Below are 24,508 nucleotides of genomic sequence, written 5' to 3' on the forward strand. Positions count from 1 at the left end.
AATTTAAAAAAATAGAAAAAAGATGTATTTACTTTATTTTTAGTTTTATAAAAAAGAAGACAAAAAAATACGCTTTACCTATACGTTGTTTTCAATTTTGTGCCGCTATCGGATAAGTCTTCTTTTTCCTTTTTGTTCTTTTTTGTTCCTTTTTTTTTTTTTTTTTTTTTTTTTTTTTTTTTTTTTTTTTTTTTTTTTTTTTTTTTTCTTCTAGCCCTAAAGGCTGGTGTCAAAGCCAATGTGATAGTAAGCTATGTCCTCTATCTAATTTGTACGTACAAAATAAAAATCCATGTTATGTCTCTAGCATGTTACTAGAAATTATCTGATTTATAACATATATCCATTTTTTTCCTGGCAGAGTGCAAAATAAGATTTCTTCAAGTCACTAAAATATTATTTGCTTCTTTTGTTTTTCAATATTACTACCCATTTTGACGGCATTTTTTATGTTTTATTATTTATGGTATTATATTTTAATGAAAAACTTGAATGTTGCTTCCTCTTGTGTATATTGCATAGGGCTTTACATAATATTTTTTTCTTTTTCTTTTTCTTTTTCTTTTTCTTTTTTTTTTTTTTGGGTAATCATGGCTTTTCACTATATTTAGAAGAATTATCGACTATAGTTTCATTTTTCCATTTCAAATTTGCTTATATTTATATTAATTTAAATCAGATTTTCAATCCTTAATATATTGTTGTTTGTCACATCTTAAATAGATTATCTTCATTTCCTTTTTCTAATTTTTTTTAATTTTTCACAAAAAAATAATTATTTTTTTTATTTTTGCAATTTACTTTAAAAAAAAAAAATCAAGTGAACATGAAAATATATAATCAATGGTACCAGGGAGGCATCAGAATTAAAAAACAAATGATGTTATACTAATCAAATATTCAAAACGGCGGACTACATATATAATCCCAAAACATGTACAAAATACAAGAGCAAGCATGCAAATGGGCAAAGACCAAGAGGAAGACCCTCTATTTAATTCAAAGGCAGTTGGTGGCCCAAACATTGAATACTTGCCCCACTAGCTACATATACCCCAAAATCTCAAGTGAATGCACTTCCAATCCCCCTTCAACTCCACCCGATGTCCTAGTGAGCAAGGATCCATGAACGAGCTTTTCCCACCGGAGCGCCATGCACCTGGGATGGGTTGATTACGCCCATGCTTGAGATCTTTTCATCAACCATGTTCAGCATACAGGATCATCATTCTTGAATTGTCTTGCAAATGCAGCTCTACTTTGGGCCATTTGATCATAGTAAGAAGTATTGAAGAAGTGAGGCTCCATCCCTGGGGACTGTCCCATATCATACGTTTCAAATACAGTCTTGTTCTTAAACTCCGGTGAATTGCATATAACAGAATGAAAATATCCTTCTTGAGACAAAACTACGTTTATAAAATACATAAGCAGGGCGGGTAGGTTAGCCCAACCAAGTATGCAAAATTCCAGAAATGGTCAGCTCAGTGCAATCCATGGCAAACCTGCAAACTAAGAAAAGAGTACAGCATTTCCTACTAATGAAAAAGCTCAGAAGACAACTTCAATTTGATAGAAAGTATGATAAAGAATGAGAGAGAGAGGATAGGGACTATGCCTGTGAAAACTTGAAAGCGTCGAGAGTTTTCCTGTTTTCTGTACAATGAAAAATTTGGCTCCTCCTGGATAGGTATACAGCTGGGTCAACTACAATAGGCTGCACCCTTCGAAATCTGCATAAAAATTACAAAATCAAAAACCATAATGATCCAAACTAACTTACATTACAAGTAAAATTACAGCTAAAATTAGCAAAAAGGATCTGCCTGCTCTTACCACCCAAGATCACTGGTGTGATCAATGAAGTTTAGATCCCTTTTTATGAAGGAGAATACATGAGAGAGGTCTGAAATTGGGGGAAAAAAAGAAAAAAAAAATAGCAATATTAATGAGCAAGCATAATCTGTAGGGGAAACACTAGAAAATAGGAATATATATGAGAAATTATAATGCATGGGATAACAGACATAATATAGAAAATATAGGCCTACGGCAAGTCTAATGCCAGTTCTGGGAAGTCAATAAGCATTATAACAACTTGGGACGTGAGACGTCAGTAAGCCTTTGGTAGAAGAAAGTAAGAAAAAAATGTCATATATTAAGGGAAAAGTCATGTAGCCAGAAAATAAAGCATGTCTTTCTGGGACAAACTAGACATAATCCCCAGTAAGACCATCCACAGACATTAGGATTTAGAGAAATATTCCATTCAGACAATCAACAAAATTGGCATCCGATATCACCCAAAAAAGTCCTTATTGAAGGTGACAACTTCAGATGCGCAGCATAATACAAGGCAATGCAAATGCTTAAGAAAGATTCAAGATTGAGATTTGGAACTAGGCAAAATCGCCAGTAAGACCATCCACGGACATTAGGATTTAGAGAAATATTCCATTCAGACAATCATCAAAATTAGCATCTGATATCACCCGAAAAATTCCTTATTGAAAGTGACAACTTCAGATGCGCAGCATAATACAAGGCAATACAAATGCTTAAGAAAGATTCAAGATTGAGATTTGAAAACACATAGAGGCCTTTTTGAGTTTAAGTTTTTAGTATTTTTATTATCAATTACTTGCAGCTACTTTGCTCTATCCTGCTTATGAAGTTATTTCCAGCTTCATATCTTTACCTACAATCAAACCTAATCATGCTACTTCTTTGTAGTAAGACTTTTTAATGCACTTTCTAAGGTTCGAAGAAGGGATTCATGCCTCTTAATAGAGAAATTCATATTACCCTTCTTTGTCACGGTACCTAAGTTGGTCCAGCAATAACTGATAAGCAAAATATACATGCGCAAGAAAATACCCTGAGTAACTCCTATGAACTCAGATCAAGACAAATCTTTGAATATCAATGTCTGCTAAATATCCTAGCAAATTTACAAGTTCAAAATCAATGCTTGATTAGCAAATAAATATAAATGAATCTGTGAAAAGATCAGTAAGCATAGAAAACCTTTGAATATATAACAGAGGATTGAAAAATGATCTCCCAATTGAACTAGAAAATATTTTCAAATAAAACCATTGACATTAAATTCTACAAACATCATAAAGATGACAATTTAAACCCCATGCAACTCAAAGTCAAATAATTATGAGATTCTCCCTCAGGTAAGCTAGTAATTTCTAGTAATCTCTAAAAAGAAAATGCAGCATTACTTTTGGAAGCCATTTGAAACAAACATTCCTCAACCCCAAAGCCAGGGCATTTCTAGCAACATTATAATGTTTATAAGTCAAAAGCCAGGGCAACACTACATATGATATGATAATAACATTACATGCTACCCTGCAACCTCCCTTCCCTTTTCCATTCTGTAGCTTTACCTTTTTCAACAGTCATAACACTACAATGTCTCACTTACCCGAAAGCAAATGTCATGCTGTAGAACTTTCAGAACAAATGCACATTCATATTAAGCCTAAATTTAACTTGACACATATATAATTATAAGTGAATTTAGTGAATTCGCATACATCATTTCCATTGAATTTTCATGGTAAAATAACAGGACACTGGGCACATGGAGCTTCACCCATGTTCAGAAATGTAAAATCAGATGAAACCAGGTAAACATATCATTATCATCGTCAACAAATTGTTTACGATTCCCTGCATATATTTTTATTTCTTTTAAGGTAACAATTGTTAAATACATCTTAAATCTGAAGCAATATATTATAATTAGACACTTAAAATCTAAAACGAAGTACCATCCAGTACTGGTTATTCTAACATATCATACAATTTAAAATAGTTAAAAAAATACGACCCTTTTAAGATATATACTCCACTAAACCAAGAGCAAATACTCCCCAAGTCAAATTCAGATGCAGCCATAAACAAAAAAAGAAATTACCAAATAGGCATACCCCTGCTGATATTCCAATAGTGCTAGCTACAGAAACTAGATCAATCCAGTGCAGTGCTCAGGTCAAATCATAACTACCACCCACTTTTCAAATTATAAATAAAAAAAAGAAACAAAAATATTCCTACTGGCAAGCATATTGATAATGAAGATACTCAATACGAGACGAGGAAAAATTAAGACAACCAAAGCACAATCATTCAGATGAAACCATAAGAATAACATATCATTAGATGACCAAAAAGTAAAGTTCACAAAGGTGGAAAAAATAAAAAATAAAAATAACAAAAGCCACTAGCAGAGTCAGACCAAAAATGTGGGAAACCAATTTAAATGGCTCCCATATGTAGCAAATACAAGCAGCCAGTAAGTGTTTCATAGAGAAAAACCTCAATGCTATGCTGAAAAACAGTGCCACTTTAATGACATCAAAGTGGTTGAACATTGCTCTGTCATATCCACATAAGAGCTGACATTTCACGTTAGCATAACTTCCTAGGAAAGCCACCATAACCAAGTGCATTAGTGCTTGTACTCGGTATTGATGCAGATAACCTGCCAAACAAGTTAACAACTGCAGAGAACAAAATTAGTTTGACCAATTTAATTTGTTATGGAAATTAAGCTGAATATTTCACCAAAAACAACTATCAAGGGCAACATGTTTTTTTCAAATAACGACTCTTCTTAAACCCATAAATCTATTCGAAATTCATGACAGTCCCCAGAGAATGTTTATATTTGAAATATGTAAATATAACATATAAATATTATAGTCACAGCACAACAAAAAATTATTCTATTTTCATCCATCATAGAATAGTTCTTCAATAATTTTTTTCTTAAGTTCATAAACCAACGCTTCTCAAGGGTGCAGGGTAAATTCTTTGATATTTAAGCTTTCAGAGAAGTCACAATGGTTTCTTCATTCTTATTGATAAACTCTAATCAGTACTACTTAGTTACAAAAGAAACAGTTTAAGTGGGCTTTCTTTTGCTTCATGCCTTCCCTCCTTACTGGCTAAGATAATTTGATAAAGAACGTTGCACCACCCCAGCAGTTAGCCCAGCCATACACAACTCGGCAGCCTTATAGAAGAGTGTATTCTCTTTTGTAGATCAAATTCCCTCAGCGGATAACTTCTTTCAAATATGTTGTTTGGGAGCTTCTGCAATGTACTTTGCAAATCAAACCGGAACAAGTTCCCATATGAACGACAAGGAGCAAGCTACCAAACAACAATAGCATCGCATGCTGCAACAGCGAGCACGTGAACAAGTGCCAGATCCCATTCTTGCTTTATCCTATAGTAAAGCAAACATCGATTACTTCAGCATTTCAATGCAAAAAACCAGACAATTTCAATCCCTTTTCATAAAAGGAAGACAGACCTATCCTTCCTATTCTTAAACTCCAACCAAAGTGAGCAACCAATTGTAGTAGGCTGCTCTAAAAGAAGCTTATATAAAAAGAAGGATCTGCAAGCATCCTGCACAACAGAAAAGCATTCCATATCATATTGTGAATTAAGAACCATGCCATGGGATTAATTCAATGGAAACTCAAAATATTCAACATTCAACAGTTAAAAAAGTTAAGGGAATAACTGAAAATTGGTAATTTTATAGCTTTAGCATTGGGGCCCTGCCAAATCACCTGCCAATATCCCTCGACACTGCTTGAGGAAGTGAACGGGAAATAAACTAATATGGTTGGCCTGGCATTGATTGCTACAAATTTTACAATTTCAGCGTAACTCACAAATCCCTGGAGGAAATATTCTAGTTAAAATGTAGCTAAAAGTATTCAACTGAAAGTTATAAGACTATACCAATCATGATCTCTCAAAAATTACCAAAACTATCACAGTTTTGCAGCCAATACGATAAATTAAATTAGACCGGTTGTGGAAAATGATTTTGGAATTAAAACAGTTCTCTATATGAACTCGAACAAACTCACAGATATATATATTACTATCAGATAATTAGATTCCTTTCACACAGTTTTCTTATTACCAATTCAGCTCAAAGTTCATTGATTTTCTACTCTCTGCACTATGAAAATTAGATTTTAATTTTTACTCGGGTGGACTATAAATGAAAAGTCTCACAGTTTTAAAGAATCTTACTTCTACTGAGACTCTAGTCAGGTCATGAATTCTTCATTTTTCTTTCCCTCATACAAAATTCTTAGCAACAAACCCAGACTAAAAATTTCATAAATTTAGGGAAAAAAAAAACACTAACCTCAGGGCTGGAGTTGGATTGGCTTCTGAGACATATCGTGAGCATCCCTTAGTCAAGCGTCACTGCACCAAACGCACCGTACTGGCCCTTCATAACAGGACCAAAACTCGAAGACGCAGGCGCACCACCAGAAGCCGATGGAGGCACAAAGCACCTTTTCAACAAAGCCATGGAATCAAAAATAGAAAACAATAAAAGACCAAACTTTTTCCCTGTTTTAACTTTTTCCCTTTTTTTCTTTTTATTTTTTTTTATTATTATTATTTTTTACTTTCCTCACACTTTCCCAAAAACCAAACAGGATAGCCTAAGGCTCTATTTATATGTTTTGGCAAAAGATTTACCGTCGTGTAACGTCGGCTTTATGATCACCTCTCCGGCCATAGAAGACATCGTGGGCTTGATCTTCCTCTATGCATATCCCTAATTTCGGGTTTATTGGGATTACTCTTTGAGCTTTCAAACATGGCCGACGATCTCTGTTTCTTCGCCGGGGTCTCTGCCAGTATGAGATTGAAATAATGGAATTATTTTGAAATTACTCTATAATTTAGCGCTGACGGTAAAATATTCCCAGTTAGCTTTGCATTGTTGACAAATATTAACGATTTCATTTAACAAAAAAATAATATATATATAGATTAATGAATTCATTTATTTGCTAATACTTTGGATGGAACTGAAAAATTATTGAGTTTTTGGCCAATTAACAGATTCAAAAATTTTACCAAACACATTTTAAATGGATAACCAATTACACAAAAATAACACAATTTGAATTTTTCTTCATATTATTTCATCGAACTGCTCATCTAACAGCTAGTTCACACGTCTACATACATAGAAGGCCTATTATGTTCAACAATGACATCTCCTATTCAACAAGAAAAAAAAAACAAAAAACCTAAAAAAACTCTAGTTCTATTACATTTCATATTCAACTTCAACGAGTTCAGGCCAGACAGGAGGTCTAGTATTGTCTTCTCCATTCGAACCGGGATGATTCTGTACATATATTCCACTTCCCCATGTCAGGAAGACTTGAATAACTTCACGAAATTGCAATTGTTTTAGTATTACATCTCATATCCAACTTCAACTCGTTCACGCTAGACAGGAGGCTTATTATTGTCTTCTCCGTTCGAACCGGGATGATTATGGCCATGCACTCCGCTTAGCCATGTCAGGATGACTTGAATCAATTCAGGAAATGGCATTTGTTTTAGTAAATCAAATAATGATTTGTAAATTACCTTCACAAAGTAAGCAATACACAAGGCCAAGATGAACCATCCAAAAGGTGGAATGAGGATAAGTAGGAGCATATTCAAGGCAAAACACCCAGAAAAGAGCTTAGTTTTAGACATAATTCCAGTGTAATTTGGATTTTGAGGTTGAGGTAATTCTTTATCTGCGGTTTCTGCAATGACATAGACAAACAAAGAAACAAAAAATAATACCATAGTGGTATAATGCGTATCAAATGGTGAGACATTCTTTGCTTCGTACATCAACTGTAGCAAACCAATCAAAGTGGCCATCAAAAATACAAAAATCTTGTTGGACATCACTATAAATAAGAAACAAGAAATAAGAAACTGTAAGCGGATGCAGAACTTGTTGATTGGGAAGCAGTGGAATTCGTATATATAAGCTATAAGCGGATGCAGAACTTGTTGATTTGGATGCAGTGGAATTCGTATATATAAGCTGTAAGCGGATGCAGGACATTTTTACCGCACTAGCAAGTAAGTGGATGCAGAACTTGTTGATTGGAACGCACGCATTGGAACTCCCGCCTCTCACATGTAATTTCCCGCCAATTTTGGGAAAAAAAAGTATAAAACATGACATTATAATTCTCCCCGTTTATGTGGTATATATTCGTGTTGAATTTAAATTTCGAATACGGAACTAATAAAATCAGTTCTGATTGGACCAAATATGAATTTATTTGTCTCTTTCTTCTTCTTAAACGCATGCACTTGTTGATTAATTGTTGAATAAGCTATTGCATACTCAATCTGCTTATGCATAAGATTGTTTACAAATTTTTAAGAATAATAAAACTTGAAGAATTATATTTTCTAACAATTCATACTAGATTTCTTTTTCTTTTTTTCTTTTTTTCAATCAAAAAAGTAAATGACAAAAAGTGTTCAATCCCCAGGTTGTAATAATTAGGGGTTCATGCGGGAAGGAAAGACCAACAAGCTAACAATCACAATATGGCACGATTTAACATAATCTTTTTTCTTTCTATTTAGTTTGATATTGTGTTGGACTATTCAACAATTCTAAAATGTAAAATCGCTTCTATGTTATAATTATTTTTAAAAGGTTTTTGATAAATTTAAAAGTTATAAATTGAAATGTGATATAATAAATTATAATTTTCAAAAAAAAAAGATGACAAAAATGTACCATACTTTTGGAATTTTGTATTCATATGAAAATGTATCATACTCTTTCTTTTATTTCCAAAATGAAACTGCTATCAAATCCAATAATTAGTATTTAGATATACAGTTTGGTGAATATGCTTGATTTAGTATCCAATTTGTTTTCTTTTAAACCTTAAAATGGATTATGAAATTAATTTTTTTTTTTTTTGAATAACAAACTTATTAAGTATCTATTGTAACTCGTTAAATAAAAATCTATTATAAACTTCAAAAACAAAAAAAAAAAAAAGGCACATATTATGAACAGCCCCGTGAATGTAACACTATGCCCAACATATTAAAGCCCAAATCCCAAATTAAACATTGCCCAACATAATAAAGCCCATCAAGGTTATCTCTTTCACACCTAACGTGCTTTGTATATGTATATATATATATTGCAACTTTACTACTGAAAAGTGCTAATTTCTTCATTTTTTTCTGATAGACTGCAAAAATAAATAAACAAATAAATTTCTTCAGCTTGCTAGAATAATATTTGCTTCTTTTATTGTTCAATATTACTACCCATATTACTACCGATACTTAGTGCTTTTTTAATGTTTTATTATTTATGGTAATATATTTTAATGAAAAACTTGAATGTTACTTCCTCTTGTGTCTATTTTTTAGGGCTTCTCCATATACTTAGAAAAATATCAACTACAGTTTCCTTTCTTATATTTCATTTATCCATTTAAGATTTGCTTATTTATATCATTTTTTTAATGTATTATTATTTGTCACATCATAATTAGATCATCTTCATTTCCTTTTTGTTAATTGTTTTTTATTTTCGAAATTTACTGTAAAAATGTCAAGTGAACATGAAAACATATAACCAATTCTATGTGAACTTTCCTCCTGTGTATGTGCGAGTTTCATGCGAGAGAGATTCGTTGTCTATTGGGTGGGTACCAAGTGTCACGGACTTGTTTGTTTACCCTTCAAGCCGTGCGGCCTTAGTTGCTATTCCGACCCTTTGTTGCAACTAAGTAAGCCTTTTGCCCACTAAAAGAGAAAGCTAAGCAAAGAAAGCTAGAGCACAAAGAGAGTTTGGAAGAATGAAAGTATATTGCTTAAGAGAGAGCTTTACAAGAAAAGCTTGGATTCTTGGATCCTTGGATGGTTTGGCCAAATGAGGCCTCCACCTATTTATAGGCATACAAAGCTTAATCCTACGGCTATAATTGCTTTAATCCTACGGTGGAGAATGGTTCCCACCTACTTTCCCACCTACTTTACATAAAATATCTAAAGAAGCATCTAGAATGGATATGTACATGGCTTGACCTAGAGTTCTCCACAAGGTTCTAGAGAATTCTACACCATTCTAGGTGCTTGGCCCATTGTAAGGCCCAAAATAGGCCCAAAGTGGATTATAAGGCCCAAAATGGATTGTAAGGCCCAAAATGGAGAGAATGCTCACCAAGTGTTTGATGAAATGCTTCAACCGTGACATTCTCCCCCACCTATGCCGTCGACGTCCTCGTCGAGCTTGCTTCATGGAACCTCTTGATATGATCTTCAAATTGCCAAAGCGCGATAGCAGGTTCCCAACTTGCTTCGCTATCGGGAAGTCCTTTTTCGCGGGACGTGACACAAGGAAGTATCAGAATTGAAAGAATGAACTTATCAAATATTCAACAACAATGGACCGTATATATAATCCCAAAACATGTAGGAAATACAACAGGATGCAAGTGGGCAAGACGAAAAGGAAGATACTCTATTCGATTCAAAGGCTATTGGTGGCTCTAAAATGAATATTTGCCCTCCTCGCTATATATATATATATATATATCCCAAAATTTCAAGTGAATTTACTTCCGTTCCCTCTTCCACTCTGCCCTGTTATACACATTCTTGAAGCACCTGCGGTGACAGCAACTCGCAAAAATGTCAATGCAAAGACTGCACCTAATCTTAGAAGTTCTAACTTGAAAGTCAAGCATCTTCATTTGCATCTTCATTAAAGAGGTTAGTAATAGACTCTTGTTTGCTTGAGGTCCAGCCTTCATGATATTGACATCACCCCCATTGTGAGCAAGGATCCATGAATCAGTCTTTCCCTTCAGAGTACCATGCACCTTGTACAGGTCAATTCTCTAGTGAAATGCAAATAACCGAATGAAAATATCCTTCTTGAGACAATAATATGTTTATAAAATACATAAGCAGTGTTCGTGGTAGGTTATAAATACTAATATAATGAGAGAGAAGATATTATATAAACACTGCCCATATTCATGAGTAAGCATAGTCTACGGGAGAAAACGCTATAAAATAGGAATACACATGAGAAATTATAAACGCATGGCAATAGACATGGTATAGAAAAGATATAGGATTACACCAAATGTGAGTACCAGTTATGAAAGCCAATAAGCACTAGGGAAACTTTTCATTGAGACCATCACCAAAATTAGCATCTAACATCACAGTAAAAGGTCCTTGTAAGAGCTGACAACTTCTCATGGGAACTTCATAATATTAAGGCATTACAAATGCCTCATAAAGATGTAAGCTTGAGATTTAAGAAATTCATTTAGGCTTTTTCAGTTTTAAGTTACAGTCATTTTTATTATCTATTGCTTCTAGCTACTTTGCTCTGTTCTACCAAAGTTATTTCCAGCTCCATATATATTCTTCAATCCTGCCTAATCATGCTACTTCTTGTAATAAGATTTTCAATGCACTTTCTTAGTTTGGAAGAAAGCCTTATGCCTAATCATGAAATTAAATTTATCCTTCTTTGTCACAATTCTATCTAAGTTGGTCCAGCAATGATCAACTCACAAGCAAAATTTACACGAACAAGAAGATACTTTAGAGTAATCCATTATGAACACAGATCAACACAAAATTTTGAAAATCATTTACTGTCAAATATCCTACTAAATAAGCCAGTTCAAAATTGATACTTGATCAGCAAATAAATATATAAATGAATTTGTCAAAATAATTTGCTAAGCTGCCTTTGAATATATAACAGAGGATCACAAATGATTTCCCAAACTTTTTTTTTTTCCCAACTAAAACTATTGAAATTATATTCTATAAACATCATAATGGTGACAACATAAACGCTATATCTTCAACGCAAATTCAAACAAGTGTGAAATTCTCTCTCAGGTGAGGCAGTGCTTTCTATTAATCTATAATGCAGCATTATTTTTGGAAACCATTTGAAACAACCATTCCCCTAAGCCAAAGCTCTAGTAACATTCCAAGGTTTATAAATCAAAAGCAGAGCAAACACACTTCACTATGATAGCATCCTTTTTTAAACACTGATAACACTACAATGTCTGGAATTAATAATTTTTCTAATTACTAGCAAATCACCAACACAGAGCAAGCTGAGCAAGGCAGCAAGCATAAATTCAAGAAACAGAGTCACTTTTGTTCAAAAGCCAGAGGACCAAACTTTCAACAGAAATCAAGTACAACAATATAACTTTCAGCATCAAAACATATATCATAAAAACTTTTTCTAATAATATCCTTACACGCTGAATCAAATTGCAGTAGCCCGTACTCCCACTAAAGTTTTTTTCTACATTTTCTAGGCCTTTACTCAAGTCAACAATGAGATTTTCTAGTCAACAACAAGAAAAACTAAAGAACCTTCTTTCAGAAAAGAGAAAAAAAAAAAAAAAAAAAAAAAAAAAAGAAAAAAAAAAAGAAAAAAAGGAACAAAGTACCTTTAAATATCAATACCTTAAAAGCTCTAGTTATAGAAGTTCTATTATTTCATCAAACTTCTTGGCAAGTATTCTTGATTGCAGCTCGGCTAATATAACAGCAAGTTCACACTAGACAGGAGGCCTATTGTGTTCCCCATTCAAACTGGGTTGATGGTTGTCTATTCTGCGCTTTGTGTTTGGAGGACCTGAATAACACCGTGTGTTAGCAATTCTTTAAGTGTATGATAAATGAACTCGGAAATGACCTTCACAAAGTAAGCAATACACAAGGCAAAAATGAATTGGAAATGACCTTCACAAAGTAAGCAATACACAAAGCAAAAATGAACCAAAGGAGGAAGGAGGATGAGTATGAGCATATTCAAGCAGGCTAAAGATCCAGAAAATAGCTTAATTTTAGAAGTAATCCCAGCTTGATTCGGTTATGAGAATGAGGTAGTTGTAAATATGTTTTTGATGCAATATTGACACAGAAAATTAAAGAAACAAAACCATAGTTTTCTTAATGTGTTTCAAATGGGGAGGGACATTTTCCTTGATACATCAACCAATCAAAATGGATAAAATGGCGAAAAGTTCGTTCATCATCAACAAATCTAAACATTGTTTATGATTCCCTGCATATATTTTTATTCCTTTTAAAGCAACAATTTTTATATACATCTTACATCTGAAGCAATATATTAGAATTACACACTTAAAATCTAAAATGAAGTACCATCCAGTACTGGTGATTCTAACATATCATACAATTTAAAATAATTAAAAAGAATACAACCCTTTTAAGATATATACTCCACTAAACCAAAAGCCAAATACTCCCCAAGTCAAATTCAGATGCAGCCATATATGAAACAAAACCCCCCAAAAAAAAAAAGAATACCATCCCCCTCTAACCAAACGTAAATTGCTTAATTAGTTTTAACAAGAAAAGTAAAAAAAAAAAAAAAAAAAAAACTAAACAGATAAACAAATAATTAAATAAACAAAAATGAAATTACCAAATTTGCATACCCCTGCTGATATTCCAATAGTGCTAGCTCTGGAAACTAGATCAATCCAGTAGCGCACTGACCACTGATGAAGGATTCCTCGAAAAGTTAAGGATTAGTAATCCTTTTTAGAAATTGAATGGGTTCCCTCAGGTAAAATCATAACTATCCCACCCACTTTTCAAATTTATTAAAAAAAGAAAAAAGAGAAAGAAAAAGAAAAATCCCACTGGTAAGCATATTGATAGTGAAGATACTCAATATGAGACAAGGAAAAATTAAGACAACTAACGGATAATCATTCAGATGAAACCATAAGAATAACATATCTTTAGAAGACCAAACAGTAAAGATCACGAAGGTGGAAAAAATAAATAAATAAATAAAAGCCCCTAGCAAAGTCACACCAAAAAATAAGGGGAAACCAATTTAAATGTCTCACATAAGTAGCAAATATAAGCAGCCAATACGTGTTTCATAGAGAAAAACTTCAATGCTATGCTGAAAAACAGCCCCCCTCTAATGACATCAACGTGGTTGAACATTGCCCTGTCATATCCCCACCCAAGAGCTGATATCTCATGTTAGCATAAAGTCCTAGGAAAGCCACCATAACCAAGTGCATTAGTGCTTGTACTTGGTATTGACACAGCTAACCCGTCAAACAAGTTAACAACTGCAGAGAACAAATTTGTTTGGCCAATTTAATTTATTATGGTAACTAAGCCGAATATTTCACCGAAAACAACAATCAAGGGCAACATGTTTTTTTTCAAATAACAACTCTTCTTAAACCCATAAATCTATTCCAAATTCATGACATTCCCCAAAGAATGTTATATTTGAAATATGTAAACATAACATATAAAAATTATACTTACAGCACAACCAAAAACTAATTCCTTTTTCATCCATCATAGAATAGTTCTTCAATAATTTTTTTCTTTAGTTCATAAACCAATGCTTCTCAAGCTTGCAGGGTAAATTCTTTGATATTTAAACTTTCAGAGAAGTCACAACGGTTTCTTCATTCTTATTGTTGAACTCTAATCAGTACTATTTAGTTTTACAAAAGAAACAGTTTAAGTAGGTTTTCTTTTGCTTCATACCTTCCCTCCTTCTTACTGGCTAGATAATTTGATAAAGAACCTTGCACTGCTCCAGCATTTAACCCAGCCATACACAACTCGGCAGCCTTATAGAAGAAAGAGTGTATTCTCTTTTGTAGATCCAATTCCCTCAGCGGATAGCTTCTTTGAAATATGTTGTTTGGGAGCTTCTGCAATGTATTTTGCAAATCAAACCGGAACATGTTCCCAGATGAACGACAAGGAGCAAGCAACAAAACAATAATAGCATTGCATGCTGCAACAGTGAGCACATGAACAAGTGCCAGATCCCATTCCTGCTTTATCCTATAGTAAAGCAAAAATCAATCACTTCAGCATTTCAATGCAAAAACCAGACAATTTCAATCCTTGTCATAAAAGGAAGACATACCTATCCTTCCTATTCTTAAACTCCAACCAAACTGAGCAACCAGTTGTAGTAGCCTGCTCTAAGAGAAGCTTATATAAAAAAAGATCTGCAAGCATCATGCACAACAGAAAATTATTTGATATCATATTGTGAATCAAGAAACATGCCGTGGGATTAATTCAACGGAAACTCAAAATATTCAACATTCAGTAGTTAAAAAGTTAAAGGGAATAACTGAAAAATGGTAATCTTATAGCTTCAGAAAAGAAAAGAAAGGACATCTTCACATGTAATATTCTAGATTAGGGCCCTGTCAAAACATCTGCCAATTAATGCCCTCGACACTGCTTGAGGAAGTGAATGGGAAATAAACTAGTATGGTTGGCCTGGCATTGATTGCTACAAATTTTACCATTTCAGCGGAACTCCCCAATCCCTGGAGGAAATATTCCACTTAAAATGTAGCTATAAGTATTCAACTGAAAGTTATAAGACAATATACCAATCATGATCTCTCAAAAATTACCAAAACTATCACATTTGTGCAAACAATACCATAAATCGAATTAGACCGGTTGTGGAAAATGATTTTGGAATTAAAACAGTTATCCATATGAACAAACTCATAGATATATCCTACTATCAAATAATTGGATTCCTTTCACACACAGTTTTCTTATTACCAATTCAGCTCAAAGTTCATTGATTTTCTACTCTCTGGACTATGAAAATTAGATTTTAATTTTTACTCGGGTGGACTATATATGAATATTCTCATAGTTCTAAAGAATCTTACTTCGACTGAGACTCTAGTCAGGTCATGAATTCTTCATTTTTCTTTCCCTCATACAAAATTCTTAGCAACAAACCCAGAACTAAAATTTCATAAATTTAGAAATTGAAAAATAATAAAAATAAAAAACACTAACCTCAGGGCTGGAGTTGGATTTGTTTCTGCGACATATCGTGCTTACATTAGTCAAGCGTCACCGCACCAAAATCACCGTACTGGCCCCTCATAACAGGACCCGAACTCAAAAACGCAGGCGCACCACCAGAAGCCGATGGAGCTACAAAGCACCTTTTTAACAAGGCCATGGAAACAAACATAGATAACAATGAAAGATCAACCTTTTTCCCTCTTTTTCTTTTTATTTCCATTTATTATTATTATTATTATTATTTATTTATTTATTTATTTTTTTAACTTTCCTCACACTTTCCCAAAAACCAAACAGGATAGCCTAAGGCTCTGTTTATATGTTTTGTCAAAGGATTTACCGTCGTGTAACGGCGGCTCTACGACCACCTATCTGGCCATCGAAGAAATCGTGTGCTTCATCTTCCTCTATGCAAATCCCTAATTTCGAGTTTATTGGGATTACTCTTTGAGCTTTCAAACATGGCCGACGATCACTGTTTCTTCACAAGGGTCTCCGCCAGTGTGAGATTAAAATAAGGGAATTATTTTGAAATTACTCTATAATTTTACGCTGACGGTAAAATATTCCCGGGCAGCTTTGAAATGTTGACAAATATTAACGAATTCTTTTACCAAAAAAATATATTAACGAATTCATTTAACAAAAAAATATCATATATATATATAGATATTAACGAATTCATTTGTTTGCTGATACTTTGGATGGAACTCAATAATTTATTGAGTTATTTGACCAATTAACAAAAAAATATTATATATATAAATATTAATGAATTCATTTATTTGCTGATACTTTGGAATTTGGATGGAACTCAACAATTTATTGAGTTATTTGGCCAATTAACAAAGTCAAAAATTTTACCAACCACATTTTAAATAGATAACCAATTACACAAAAATAACATAATTTGAATTTTTCTTCTTATTTTTTCATTCAACTGCTCATCCAGCATAACAACTAGTTCATACGTTTATACGTCTACATGGATAGAAGGCCTATTATGTTGGACAATGACATCCCCTATTCAACAACAAGAAAAAAAAAAAAACAAAAAACCTAGAAAAACTCTAGTACTGTTACATTTGGTATCCAACTTCAACGAGTTCAGGCTAGACAGGAGGCCTATTATTGTCTTCTCCATTGGAACCGGGATGATTATGGCCATACATTCCACTTCCCCATGTCAGGATGACTTGAATAACTTCCTGAAGTGGCAATTGTTTTAGTAAATCAAATAATGATTTGTAAATTGCCTTCACAAAGCAAGCAATACACGAGGCCAAGGTAAACCATCCAAAAGGTGGAATGAGGATAAGTACGAGCATATTCAAAGCAAAACACCCAGAAAAGAGCTTAGTTTTAGATATAATTCCAGTATAATTTGGATTTTGAGGTAATTCTTTATCTGCGATTGCTGCAACGACATGGACAAACAAAGAAACAAAAAATAATACCATACTGGTATAATGCGTATGAAATGGTGAGGCGTTCCTTCCTTCGTACATCAACTGTAGTAAACCAATCAAAGTGGCCATCAAAAACACAAAAATCTCGTTGGACATCACAAGATATAGAAACTGGTATGGAAATGGAAAAATCAGAAATAAGAATAAGCAGATGCAGAACTCTTTTGTTAATGCAGTGGAAGTTGTTGCGCATGCAGAACAATTAGGGGATGCAGTGGCGTATATATAAGTGAAAATAAGCTATTGACTTTTTCGCAATGCTTTCCTTAAACCAATGCTTTTCTTTTTTTCTTTTTCTTATTAAGATGGCTTAAGCTGATTATATCAAAATTCGAGTACAACAATAATCTGAGTTTATCTGAATAAAGACACTATTGCTGACATAATAACCTCTATACGAAATGCTGACATGCGGAAACATCAGGAAACAACAAAGATTTTTTGGTTTTAACCCTACGACATAGAAGGAATAGGAAAGGACCATATAAAGCTGTTTGCTATCATGGCTTAAGCTCTGATGTTTTATCATTCTTTTTTTCTTTTCAAACATTCTTTTTTTCTTTTTCTTATTAAGATGGCTAAAGCTGATGCTTACATGGATTACATTATCATGGCTTAATCAGATGTTTTATCATTCTTATTATTTTCTTTTTTTCTTATTAAGAATATATATAAGATTGCACTTTCCATGGAAAGTCATTGGATTCTTTTATGATACTTGACATTATCTTTTAATTTTTCTACCCGTTTTATCTAATTTATTTGCGTCTTTCTTTGATTTCCTAAAACGCGTACAATTGTTAATTAACTGTTGAAGCTATTCCATACTCGATGTGGGACCAGTTGTTTAAATTCGGCTGCAAAACTCAGTAACATCTGCCCATGCATAAGTTTGTTCACAAATTTTTAAGAACTACAAATCATGAAAAATTACATTTTCTAACAATTTATACTAGATTTCTTTTTTCCAGTCAAAAAGTAAATGACAAAAAGTGTTCAATCCCCGGGTTGTAATGTTTAGGATGCGGCAAGGAAAGACCAACACACTTAACAATCACAATATGGCACGATTTACATAATTTTCTTTCTTTCTATTTAACTTCATATTGTTTTTTTTTTTTTTTTTTTGGTGAATATTTAACTTGATATTGTGTTGGACTATTTGACAACTCTGAAAAAGTAAAATCGCTTCTATGTTATAATTATTTTTAGAAGATTTTTGTACAAAATTTTAAAAGTTATAAACTGAAATGTGATATGATAAATTATAATTTTTAAAAATAAAGGTGAAAAAAAATGCACCATACTTTTAAAAATTTGTATTCATATAAAAATATATGATACTGTTTCTTTTATTTTCAAAATGAAACTACTATTAAGTCCAAAAATTAGTATTTAGATATACATTATAGTAAATATGTTTGATTTAATATCCATTTGTTTTCTTTTCTTTTAAACCTTAAAATGGATTATGAAATTACATTTTTTTTTTTAATAACAAGTATCTATTATAAATCGTAAAAAATAAAAAAATAAATAAAAAGAGAAAAGGTACGTATTATGAGCAGCCCCGTTAAGCGTGTGTAGCACTATACCCAACATTTTAAAGCCCAAATCATTAAACATTACCCAACATAACAAAGCCCATCAAGGTTATCTCTGCAACACCTATTCGGCAATTTTTTTCTTTTATTTTATTTTGCAACTTTACTATTGAAAAGTGCTAAATTTCTTCATTGTTTTTTTTTTTTTTTTCCTTGGTTGAGTGCAACCCAAAAAAAAAAAAATTGTTCAGGTTACTAGAATAATATTTGCTTCTTTTATTTTTCCATGTTACTACCGATATTTACTGCTTTTTTAGTGTTTTATTATCTATGGTAATATATTTTAATGAAAAACATGAATGTTACAATGTTTCTATTTCTTGCGTTTATTATTTAGGGCTTCTCAATATACTAAGAAAAATTATCAACTGCAGTTTCATTTATTGTATTTCATTTATCCATTTAAAATTTACTTATTTATATCATTTTCAATTGTTAATATACTGTTATTTGTCATATCATAATCATCTTCATTTCTTTTTTGTTAATTATTTTTATTTTGGAAATTTACTGTAAAAATGTCAAGTAAACATGAAAATATATAAACAATTCATTGTGAACTTTTCCCTTGTGTATGTGCGAGCTTCATGAGAGTGAGAATCGTTGTCTATTGGATGGGTACCAGGGAGGTATCAGAATTGAAAGAACGAACTTATCAAATATTCAACAACTATGGATTGTATAAATAATCCCAAAACACGTAGGAACTACAGCAGCATGCATTTAAATGGACAAGACGAAGAGGAAGACAGTCTGTTGGATTCAAGGGCTGTTGGTGGCTCTGAAATGAATACTTGCCCTCGTCGCTGTATCTATATATAGCCCAAAATTTCAAGTGAATTTACTTCCATTCCCTCTTCCAATCTGCCCTGTTATACACATTCGTTGAAGCACACGTGGTGAGAGCAACTCACAAAAATTACACTTTAAAAATGTGTATGAATTTATGGCAGTCTCGACGAGTCAGATGCGAAAACTGCACCTAGTCTTAGAAGTTCTAACTTGAAAGTCAAGCATCTTCATTTGCATCTTCATCAAAGAGGTTAGTAATAGACTCTTCAAACTTGTTTGCTTGAGGTCCAGCCTTCTTGATATTACATCACCTCCACTGTGAGCAAGGATCCATGAACCGGCCCTTCCCTTCAGAGCACCATGCACCTTTTATAGGTCAATTCTCTAGTGAACTGCAAAATAACAGAATGGAAATATCCTTCTTGAGACAATACTATGTTTATGAAATATATAAGCAGTCTTCGTCGTAGGAAGGTTATAAATACTTATATAATGAGAGAGAAGATATTATAAAGACACTGCCCATATTCATGAGTAAGCATAATCTACAAGAGAAAGAGATCTAAAATAGGAAGACACATGAGAAATTATAAACGCATGGCAATAGACATGGTATAGAAAAGATATAAGATTACACCAAGTGCGAGTACCAGTTATGAAAGCGAATGAGCACTAGGGAAATTTTTTATTGATACAATCACCAAAATTAGTATCTAACATCACTATAAAAGGTCCTTATAAAAAATGACAACTTCTTATGGGCATTTCATAATATAATGCATTGCAAGTGCCTTCTAAAGATGTAAGGTTGAGATTTAAGAAATTCATTTAGGCATTTTCAGTTTTCAGTTGTAGTAATTTTATTATCTATTGCTCCTAGCTACTTTGCTTTGTCCTACCAAAGCTATTTCAAGCTCCATATATATTCCTGCAATCCTGCTTAACCATGCTACTTATTATAGTAAGATTTTTAATGCATTTTCTTAGTTTGGAAGAAAAATCTTATGCCTAATCATGAAATTAAATTTATCCTTCTCTGTCACTATCCTATCTAGGTCCAGCAATGATTAACTCGCAAGAAAAATTTATACAACTGAGAAGACATTTTAGAATAATCCATTATGAAGACAGATCATTACAAAATTTTGAATATCATTAACTGCCAAATATCCTACTAAATAAGCAAGTTCAAAAATGATACTTGATCAGCAAATAAATATACTAATAAATTTGTAAAAATAATTTGCTATGCTGTCTTTGAATATATAATGGAGGATCACAAATGATCTCCCAAACATTTTTTTTTTCCCAAACTAAAACTATTGAAATTATATTCTATAAACATCATAAAGGTGAAAATATAAATGCTATATGTCCAAGACAAATTCAAACAAGTGTGAAATTCTCTCTCAGGTGAGGCAGTATTTTCTATTAATCAATAACGCAGCGTTACTTTTGGAAACCATTTGAAACAAACATTCCCCTAAGCCAAAGCTCTAGTAACATTACAATGTTTATAAATCAAAAGCAGGGGAAACACACTTCATTATGATAGCATCCCTTTTTCAACACTGATGACACTCCAATGTATGGAATTAATAATTTTTCTAATTACTAGCAAATCACAATACAGAGCAAGCTAAGCAAGGAAGCAAGCATATATTCAGGAAAAGGAGTCACTTTTTTTCAAAAGCCAGTGGACCAACTTTAAACAGAAATCAAGTACAATAATATAATTTTGGCCATCAAAATATATATCACAAAAACTTGTTTTATTAATATCCTTACACACTGAATCAAATTGCAGTAGCCCGTACTCCCAGTAAAGTTTCCACTAATTTTCTAGGCGTTTACTCAAGTCAACAATGACATTTTCTAATCAACAACAAGAAAAACTAAAACATCTTCTATCAGAAACAAAACAAAAAGGAGGGGGGGGGGGGTGTGGGAAGGGAACAAAATACCTTTAAATTTCAATACCTTAAAAACTCTAGTTATAGAATTCTATTATTTCATCAAACTTCTTTCAAGTATTCTTGATTGTAGCTCGGCTAATATAACAGCAAGTTCACACTAGACAGGAGGCCTATTGTGTTCTCCATTCAAACTGGGTTGATGGTTGTCCATTCGGCTACTTCGTGTTTGGAGGACCTGAATAACTCCGTGCGATAGCAGTTTTTATAAATGAACTGGGAAATGACCTTCACAAAGTAAGCAATACACGAGGCAAAAATGAACCACCCAAGAGGAAGAAGGAAGATGAGGATGAGCAAATTCAAGCAGGCAAAAGATCCAGAAAAGAGCTTAATTTTAGAAGTAATCCTAGCTTGATTTGAGTTATGAGGATGAGGTAGCTGTAAGTATGTTTTTGATGCAATATTGACAAAGAAACAATACCATAGTTTTCATAATGTGTTTCAAATGGTGAGGGAAATTTTCCTTGATACGTCAATTGAAGTAAACCAATCAAAACGGATAAAATGGCAAAAAGCTCGTTTGTCGTCATCGAGATAGATAAATAGTTCAATTGTTAGCTTGCAAATGGTGGCAACAAACCTTGCGTTTTATATAATTGACGGTATCAAATAGAGTTTCATTTTCGACATATTGAGCGGGTTTTGAAAACCATCCGATGTAGAGGTTCTCTGTAGAATTTGACATACAGGGCGGGCGATTTTCAAAACTATTCTGTTTTGGGAGGTCTTCACATAATTTATCTTCAACAAAACTATTACAGATAGAGGTTCTTCTCTTTTTTCACATAATTTATCTTCACCCAAATTGAACATCCTTAAGAAGTTATGAAAATATAGGTGGATAAATTATAGTTTTCCAAACCATAAAGGTAAATATACCCAAAAAAAAAATACTATAAAATTTATCATTCTTTGAAAGTTTTTTATCCATGTAACAATGCACACATACTGTTCCTGTTTACTTACAAAATGAAATTGCCATGGAATCCAAAAATAAGGATTTAGATAAAGATACAATATGAAAATATGGAAAACATGTTTGATCTATCATCCAATAATTTTAAAATAAGAAAAGAACATCTTAATAATACTAGAATTACTAATTGTATTTATTTAAATGTTTCTCAAAAAAAATTGCAATTATTTAAATCAAATCTCAAGAAATGTGGTCCTATTTTAATTCATTTCCTTAATTAAAGTTTGACTTTAGTTATTTTAGAATTAGTTATATTTTAATATTCTTAACTTTAAAAGTTATGCAATTTAGACTCTTAATTTTTTGATTCAGCAATTTAAGTCCTTAATTTTTTAATTTATTGCAATTACTTTTGACCGACACAACTTAATAGCAATATATTGATTTTAAACTATATCAAATTTTGAATTAAAATATATTAAAGTGTAAAATTTTAAAATTAATTATAAAAATACATTTTTAGTATTTTTTTTAAATAAAATCTAACACAGTTTAATATTAGTTTGTGACTTATACCAATTATTTTTAAAAACTAAAGGATTTCAAAATGCAAAATTTTATAAATAGATTTAATATTTTGCAATCTAATATCTTCTAATTTAAATTTTAATATAGTTTAATAAGATGGCAATTAAACCAATTAGTCAAAAATCAAATAAAGTTCAAATTATAATTGAAACATTAAGGATATAAATTAAGGTATAAATTGCTAAGTCAAAAATTTAAAAATTTAAATTGTAAAAACTGAAAATTAAAGATATTAAAGTGCAATTAACTTTTATTTTTATATGAAATGTTACTTATCATGAATAACTAATATGGCATCACAATATCACTTGTTACCTACAATTTGATAATGGAAGGTGGAAGGTGATGTTTGTAGCATAAGTCAATTAACTTAAAAAGTAGTATTTTTTAAATAAATAAAATCAAGTCGCACCAAGGATGGATGTTGAAGGAAGATTAGGGCAGTGTGGGATCGGTTGGTGAGTTATTTTTAGTTCAGCTTCTTACAGAAGGATATTCTCATTTATTATTATTATTATTATTATTTACATTTACAAAAGTACACTAATGCAAACCGTGTGAGATAAAAATACCTTTTACAACAGGAGAATTTTTATTATTATTATTATTATTCTTTTTTTTTTCTTTTTTTTTGTTTTGGTTGAAATTTTGACAAGAGTACTACAACTGCAACATGAGATTTGAGAATCTTTGGAACTTCGTATTTGTCTAAAAACAATAGAAACATTTTTTTTTTTTTTTTTAATTTTATAATCACAAAAACAATAGAAACATTATAATGCGGATTTTCTTGCCTCAGAAATGATAAATGGGCCGAATTAGACCACGTACACGCATAGCTGGGCTGATCCAAATGGAAGTTAGGTTTACAGAGTCCGTAGTAATGAAGAGGCCCAATCCCATGCAGCCTCGCTATTTCACCTTCCCGCCAATAATATCCGTTCGAATTTATTTATGCCACTGAACAGTACACCTTCTAATTGACCCTGCAAGCCTCGGCAGCCTGCTCTAAAAGAAGCCTCCAGTCCCTTCCCTCCGACGCCAGAGGCTCGATCCGACTTCCAAATACATATCAACAACGTCACATTGAATGGATAGCCCATAAGCACAGGTGTGGCAGCATGACGATGAAAGATTTAGCTTGCCTAAGGTCGAATTAAAAACTATCAGAGCAATTCTCTACCGTTTCGTTCAGAGGATTATGCTGTCTGAGATGCTTGTTTTCTACATTGTATATCTATATATATATATATATATATTTTTTTTTTTTGCTGTCATTCCGTTTGATTTTAGTAAACAGAGCTTTGTTTAGAAAATTTTGAATATTGGCATTATATAATGTGTGTGTGTTTCTTCAGAGATTTTAGTAGCAAATTTTTGTTCCCATGGTCTAAAGATTGG

The 24,508-nt window shown here is 32.4% G+C and overlaps 1 protein-coding gene across 20 annotated transcripts in view; it reads right to left on the reverse strand.

Annotated features, from left to right (window-relative positions):
* Positions 1-16,367, reverse strand: part of LOC107412730 (uncharacterized) — an 84,500-nt gene extending 68,133 nt beyond the window's left edge. The window contains exons 1-7 of one of the 20 annotated variants that reach the window (XR_009635170.1): positions 16,103-16,354; positions 15,751-15,891; positions 14,843-14,927; positions 14,452-14,757; positions 4,336-4,501; positions 1,837-1,906; positions 867-1,733 (exon numbers count right to left, since the gene is read on the reverse strand). Coding sequence is in view for 2 of the 20 variants with exons in the window: in XM_060813457.1 (XP_060669440.1) it covers positions 5,176-5,251; positions 5,339-5,436; positions 5,604-5,714; positions 6,197-6,241 (330 nt within the window). In the remaining 18 variants the exon portion in view is untranslated. Of the gene's footprint in view, positions 1-866; positions 1,907-4,335; positions 5,252-5,338; positions 5,437-5,554; positions 5,715-6,196; positions 6,473-6,540; positions 6,804-9,695; positions 10,749-12,347; positions 12,536-13,351; positions 14,758-14,842; positions 14,928-15,750 lie in introns of those variants that run through there. The other 19 variants (XR_009635165.1, XR_009635162.1, XR_009635164.1 and 16 more) reach the window with 19 other exon arrangements.
* Positions 16,368-24,508: the final 8,141 nt, after the last annotated feature.

This window comes from Ziziphus jujuba, chromosome 12 (genome assembly GCF_031755915.1).
Source record: "Ziziphus jujuba cultivar Dongzao chromosome 12, ASM3175591v1".
Taxonomy (NCBI): Eukaryota; Viridiplantae; Streptophyta; class Magnoliopsida; order Rosales; family Rhamnaceae; genus Ziziphus; species Ziziphus jujuba.